Source organism: Xenopus laevis, chromosome 6L, assembly GCF_017654675.1.
Source record: "Xenopus laevis strain J_2021 chromosome 6L, Xenopus_laevis_v10.1, whole genome shotgun sequence".
Lineage (NCBI taxonomy): Eukaryota > Metazoa > Chordata > Amphibia > Anura > Pipidae > Xenopus > Xenopus laevis.
In genome coordinates, this window is record NC_054381.1 from 76,097,350 (window position 1) to 76,104,465 (window position 7,116).

At 38.8% G+C, this 7,116-nt stretch overlaps 1 protein-coding gene across 3 annotated transcripts in view; it reads right to left on the bottom strand.

The window, feature by feature from the left end:
* The window catches only part of dnah5.L (dynein axonemal heavy chain 5 L homeolog), a 236,480-nt gene extending 230,319 nt beyond the window's left edge, over positions 1-6,161 (bottom strand). Inside the window, exon 1 of one of the 3 annotated variants that reach the window (XM_018267644.2) lies at positions 5,759-6,161. In XM_018267644.2, coding sequence (XP_018123133.1) covers positions 5,759-5,908 — 150 coding nt within the window. In that variant the 5' untranslated portion in view covers positions 5,909-6,161. Of the gene's footprint in view, positions 1-5,085; positions 5,474-5,758 lie in introns of those variants that run through there. The other 2 variants (XM_018267645.2, XM_018267646.2) reach the window with 2 other exon arrangements.
* Between the last annotated feature and the right edge of the window lie 955 nt (positions 6,162-7,116).

Genomic DNA, 7,116 nt, shown 5'->3' on the forward strand with positions numbered 1-7,116 from the left:
AGTACAAAGTTAATCTGTCAACTACCAATTTTAACATGTATAGATACATATTCGAATATTCTTGCGTCTTTATATATTAATTAATACCTGTACGGAGAATCATTTTTTACTTTGGTCTTAGTGCAATTCATTTTAAGGGGCAGATTTATCAAAATGTGAGTTTAGAGCTTATTAAATAAAAAAAACTTACCCCAGCGTTCTATTCATTCCTATGGGATTTTTACAACTGTATTTATTAAATGAGTTATTACTTTCACCCATTGATAAATACAATTCTAAAAACCCCTAGACATGAATAGAATGTGGTTGAGTTTTTATTTATTAAAGGGATCCTGTCATCGGAAAACAGTTAATAGTGCTACTCCAGCAGAATCTATTCACTGAAATCCATTTCTCAAAAGAGCAAACAGATTTTTTTATATTCAATTTTGAAATCTGCCATGGGGCTAGACATTTTGTCAATTTCCCAGCTGCCCCTGGTCATGTGACTTGTGCCTGCACTTTAGGAGAGAAATGCTTTCTTGCAGGCTGCTGTTTTTCCTTCTCAATGTAACTGAATGTGTCTCAGTGAGACATGGGTTTTTACTATTGAGTGTTGTTCTTAGATCTACCAGGCAGCTGCTATCTGGTTACCTTCCCATTGTTCTTTTGTTTGGCTGCTGGGGGTGGAAAGGGAGGGTGTGATATCACTCCAACTTGCAGTAAAGAGTGATTGAAGTTTATCAGAGCACAAGTCACATGATTTGGGGCAGCTGGGAAATTGACAATATGTCTAGCCCCATGTCAGATTTCCAAATTGAATATAAAACATCTGTTTGCTCTTTTGAGAAATGGATTTCAGTGCAGAATTCTGCTGGAGCAGCACTATTAACTGATTCATTTTGAAAAAAAAAATTCCCATGACAGTATCCCTTTAAGCTCTAAACTCACATTTTGATAAATCTGCCCTTCCTGGTTCAATGAGTGACTTGATGGAATCCTGTTTAAATGAGAATGAAAGACAGCAATCACTGGGGTGACTATGACGATTTTCATTCATCCAGGTCATGGTATATCTAGTATAGGTAAATCTAAAACAACTGGACTTGCTGAGTAATCCTAGAAGATGTTTCACTACTAATCCGAGCAGCTTCTTCAATTCAACTGACTGGTATGGGAACTTGTTGTCATATAAACTCTTCCGCTAATCCAATCACAATGGCACATTGTAACTCTTCAAAGAGGTGACATCTGAAATTTACAGAGGTGTTAATTCTGTGTAGTTACTGTGATAGGATTATCCAATGTGTCATGCAACTCCTAGAACCAGGTGTTACTTTTGAGAGTTGCATAAATGGATGTGTGAACTGTTCTGAAACCGCCGGGGTACAGAAGTTAGAACAGCATTGTATGTATCAGACATGTGGTGTTGAAGCCCCCCGCCTCTGTTCAGGGATGGTTTCTCCACCTTGACATGTATCGCCTCTTTCACGCCTCGTTCAAACCAGCAGTCTTCTTTATCCAAGATTTGGACCTTGCTATCTTCAAAGGAGTGTGCCATGTTGTTTAGGTGTAAAAAGACAGCAGAGTCTTGCCCTGTAGAGTTCGCCCTCCTATGCTGAGCCATTCGCTTGGTGAGCAATTGTTTTGTCTCTCCAATGTATAGATCTGTGTACTCCTCGCTACACTGGACTCAGCATTGCTTTACTCATCAGAAGCAGGTGGAGGAAGCATTTAAGTGTCCCCTCTTATGTTCTTTACACCCTAACTTAAGTATTGTTTAGACACTGTAGTTAGGGAGCACAAACGTCAAAGACTGCTAATGAGCCCTGTACTTACTGCCTGCTCCGGTAAGAATTTAAACTGCATTCATTAATTGAAGCAGAATAGGGAGACTATAATAAACATAAAATAGCTACCAATCACATTAAATCTGAATATCAAATTGAATATCCAGAGTAAAAGCAGAACTGTTTAGTTTAAATATGTAAAATTTAGATTACCTTCAGCAGCAGCAGCAGCCTTGAGGGCTGCCCTACAGAGCATTGATTGGGGCATTACGTTTTCAGCTAAAAACACAGAACAGAAATGGTTGTCATTTAAAATTATATTAAATCATTAATGATCTCAATTTATTCCCTTAAGAAGTAAATGTAGAAGCTCTAAGAATCATCCTATGTGGCTTAATACAGAAGTAAAGAAGTTAATAGGGAAGAAGCTAAAGGCATTTAAAAACTACAAATCTGTTGGGACAGAAGCTGCATTTAATGAATATAAACACTGTAATAAATGTTGTAAATCGGCAATCCGGAAAGCAAAGAAAGGAAATGAAGAGTTAATTGCGATGGAGGTGAAAACTAACCCTAAAAAGTTTTTTAAATATATTAATAGTAAAAAGATGCAGGTTGAGAGTGTTGCTCCATTAAATAATGGTACCAGTATGGTTGTAACAGATACAGAAAAGGCAAATGTGTTAAATCAGTTCTTTTCTTCAGTGTATACAATAGAGGAGACTGAGTTCCCATGCTCACTAATGGCTCAGCTCAATCTAGTCAGTGGCTGACTCAGGATGTGATTCATAAAGCTTTAATAAAAATTAATGTAAACAAGGCTCCAGGGCCTGATGGCATACACCCCCTGTTTCTAAGAGAGCTTAGTTCAGTTTTAGACCAGCCCCTATTTCTGATTTTCTCAGATTCACTTTCATCTGGTATGGTGCCTATGGATTGGAGAAAAGATGATGGTATTCCAATATTTAAAAAGGGATTACGATCTCAGCCTGGCAATTATAGGCCAGTAAGCTTGACATCTGTGGTGGGCAAATTATTTGAAGGCTTGTTAGGGGATCACATTCAAAATTTTGTCCTAGTGAATGGCATTATGAGCAGCAATCAGCATGGCTTTCTGAAGGATAGGTCATGTCAGACAAATTTGATTGCTTTTTATGATGAGGTAAGTAAGATGCTGGACAGTGGGGGGGCAGTAGATGTGATCTATTTGGATTTTGCCAAAGCGTTTGATACTGTGCCCCACAAATGACTGCTTTCTAAACTAAGGTCTGTTGGGCTTAATGAAGTCGTTCATGCACATGGATAGGAAACTGGCTACAGGATCGGGTACAGAGGGTGGCTGTTAATGGGACATTCTCTACTTGGAGTAAGGTTCTTAGTGGGGTCCCCCAGGGTTCTGTATTAGGTCCACTTTTATTTAACTTGTTCATTAATGACTTAGTGGAGGGTGTTGTAAGTAATATATCAGTGTTTGCACATGACACAAAACTATCCAGCCCAATTAATTCCATCCAAGATGTGGCATCCTTGCAACACGATCTTGACAAACTGGCAATCTGGGCAGCTAAGTGGCAAATAAGATTCAATGTTGATAAATGTAAAGTCATGCACCTGGGATGTAAAAATATCCAAGCCACTTATACCCTTAATGGTACTGCACTAGGCAAATCCATTATGGAAAAGGACCTTGGAGTCCTTGTAGATGATAAACTTGGCTGTAGCAAGCAATGCCAGTCAGCAGCATCAAGGGCAAATAAGGTCTTGAGCTGTATAAATATATAAGGGGATCATATAATAATCTCTCTAATGCTTTATTTACCAGTAGGTCTTTCCAGCTGACACAAGGTCACCCATTCCGATTAGAAGAAAAGAGGTTCCGCCTAAATATTCGGAAGGGGTTTTTTACAGTGAGAGCTGTGAAGATGTGGAATTCTCTCCCTGAATCAGTTGTACAGACTGATACATTAGATAGCTTTAAGAAGGGTTTGGATGGCTTTTTAGCAAGTGAGGGAATACAGGGTTATGGGAGATAGCTCATAGTACAAGTTGATCCAGGGACTAGTCTGATTGCCATTTTGGGTCAGGAAGGAATTTTTTCCCCCTCTGAGGCAAATTGGTGAGGCTTCAGATGGGTTTTTTGCTTTCCTCTGGATCAACTGGCAGTTTGGCAGACATAATAAAACAGATCAGCTAAACAAATAGGATATAAGGGCAAGAGCACTAAGAGGCACAAAAGAATTCAGAATCTGGTGCAGAGAGCATCATTGTTCAGTCCAAGGTGGCCCTGTCGTTACCATCTTTCATAGGATATTAATGAGTTGGCGAGAGTACACAGACTTAAAACCAAATTGTTTAAAGGGATGGAAAAGGGAAAAAAAGGCACTTGCTAGGGAAAATTATTACTGTCCTTACAAGTACACGAGAGGACATTATAGATAGATAGAGGGAGATCTTTTTTCCCCACCCTTAAGACTTAAGGAACAGAACGTTCAGTTGAAGCAGTGTTGGTGATTCTTCACGATGAGGGCAGTGGGGTTGTGGAATGCCCTGACAGGTGATTTTGTGATGGCAGATTCTATTAATGCCTTGAAAAGGAAAATAAAAGCTTAATCAAGTGGGGGGGGTGCCAAATTTTAGGCAGCCCCAGTAATTGTAATCCAAGACTATTGGAAATTATCTTCTGCATCTTCCAGTGGTTACTTAATTGAAAGCAATCCACACTGACAACAATGGACAAGTACTTTCAGACTTTTTGTTGCCCTCTAGGATTAAGTGCAGGTGACAAAATGTCAAATATGTACATATGAGGAACTGTTTAAATCCTCAATTTCTGCTGCAAATACAATTTTATATTGAGATGTCCCTACATAGTTCAGCAGACATTGTTTTAAGATAAGATGTTAAAATAAAATTCAGTCTGTTTCTCTCACTGTCTCCACACCACAAATTGTGTCTCTTTGCACCTTTCTCCCCTTGTGCCCCATGCCCAAGTAACTCTCTTTGCAGAATCAAATGTGCCCCAAACATTCCATCAGCAGCAAAACTCAAAGGAGCCCACAGTCTCAGAAACCCTAAAACAACAGAGCATTTCAGTTAGAAAAATCTTGAATGCAGCAGCCCTACACAATGGAAGTTGAAAAGCTGAATGCAGCTAACAGAAAATATGTTTTTTGACGCAGCACAAATTCTTGGCAACACGTGAGCTTAACAAATAATGAATTCTACATTAAAATGCAGTGCTCAAAAGAGTAATACCAATGGGAAAGCATTAACATAAGTTGCTACATAGCCTTGGTCTAATTGCTTTTCAACTCACATTAAGTCTCTGATTCGTGTCTGGCATTCTTCTCACTAGCCAGGTAAATTCAGGGCTCCTCCCCCTTCCTGTCATAGGGTCCTGATTTGGGCTGCCCATCTTTCTGTGGCTCATGTGCACACAAATACTTTGTGAATATCACATCATACTAAAAATTAACAATCCTTTTAATCAAACAGTTGAAAGTGAACATATATTGCAATATATGGACAATGAATCCCTGTTTTGGTTAAAGAAGAGGGCATTTTTATGTCTTAATGCCCTAAATATATTCATATAGTGAGAACCAGGGCTGGGCCAGACCCCCTCCACCATCGTGTCACCGCGCTCACCACCAGAATTCTTCAGGCCAGACTGGGGTAGGCAGCAGTTAAAGGTATGTGCCAGACGCCCCCCCCCCCCAAGCTTTGCGCCCTAGGCACATGCCTACTCCACATTCCCCTGATTTCTGATGCCTTTCCTTCTCCTTTAATCAGCAGTCATTTTTTTTTAAATAGAAATTTAAAAAAATGCATAACATTTTCTAAAGTATTTTTTGTTCACACGATTAAAAGTAAAAATTCACCCTTTAGCAGTACTAACAGCTTCATATATCTTTATTCAATTAAACCTCACTAAAAATTCAAGTGCAGATATTTCTCCCAAGTAGGTATTTAAACTGCATTTTACATACCTGGATTTCTTTGATGTTTTCCACTGGTGCAATAGGCTGGGCTGGTCTGTACCTGTAGCCAGTCTTGCTTAGATTCTGCTGTCTACCCTGGCTTCTGCTTAGCTGGCTCATTGTCAGAATCTCATGGTCATCCGAAGCTGTTTTCTTCATCTTTTCTAGTTGACCAGAGTTGGAGCTTACTTTTTAAAACATATACCACATCAAATTAACCAAAAGATGCAAAGTAACTGCAGAAAAAGTATTTGGTATATGTAATTAATATCGCTTTGCATTGGTAACTGAGCGACTGCCCTCAGTAGTATTCTGACATGTTTTCAATTAAAGACTGTTGTTTGTAGTTGCCATGGAGAAATAGAATCCTCTCACTCAGGCAGCAGTGACATCACCCACACCCCCTCCCCCATCCCCACCAGTGCCTTTGTTCCTTCTCTGTGCAACTGTTTAGAACGTCAGGGGATGTTACAGTTCATTATCTTAACACACAAGAAGATGAGCTCTGCACCAGGTCATTTCCTTATTATACATGCTATAAATGTTGTGCATATGGACACAATTTAACACACATAAAAAAAATCCATATTCTTTGCACCAACACCAAAATTACCAAAATCTTTATTCAAAAAAATATATCTCGCCAAAAATCAATGGTACACAACCATTTAAAAACAATTAAAAATCACAAGGCATTTCATTCCACCACTACTAATTATAACCTAACTAAATAGCACTCATGCTGCGACACCTGGGTGTCACATTCCAATCAATAAGTGCAGAAACCCCCCACCCCCAAAAGCCATTCACGATTCTATAGACAGTTAAAATACAGAAAACAATTACTGTTTACAATCACTGTTTTCAACAGTTTGTGTACCGCTTATTTTTGGTAAGATATTTTTTTCAATAAAGATTACCTTTTATTGAAGTTATTTTGGTGTTGGTACAAAGATTATGGATTCTTTTTTGTGTATTAAATTTACAATCCATAATCTAGTCAGTAGTTATCAACAATGGGGGGTGGGAGCAAATTATATATAGCTAACCCTTTCAGCAGTGCCAGATGATTTTCCACACTGGCTGCCAAGTCTTTCATTAACCTAAATATGTATGTGTGATTCCAATATCAATACAGATACCAGTTATCCACTGGAAGGTGCCTCCCAGCTATGTTCCCTCTAAGATGTGCGCTCGTGCACGAGCACACAAATTTTTATGATGATAACAAACAATATACTTTCTATTCAATCCTATGAGATTTTAGAAGCCAATTCATCAAATGGTGAACTCCCACTTTCACCCAATGAGAAATATGCTTCTATAAATCCCTTGGGAAAGAACTGAAAATGGGTGAGTTTTCTAAT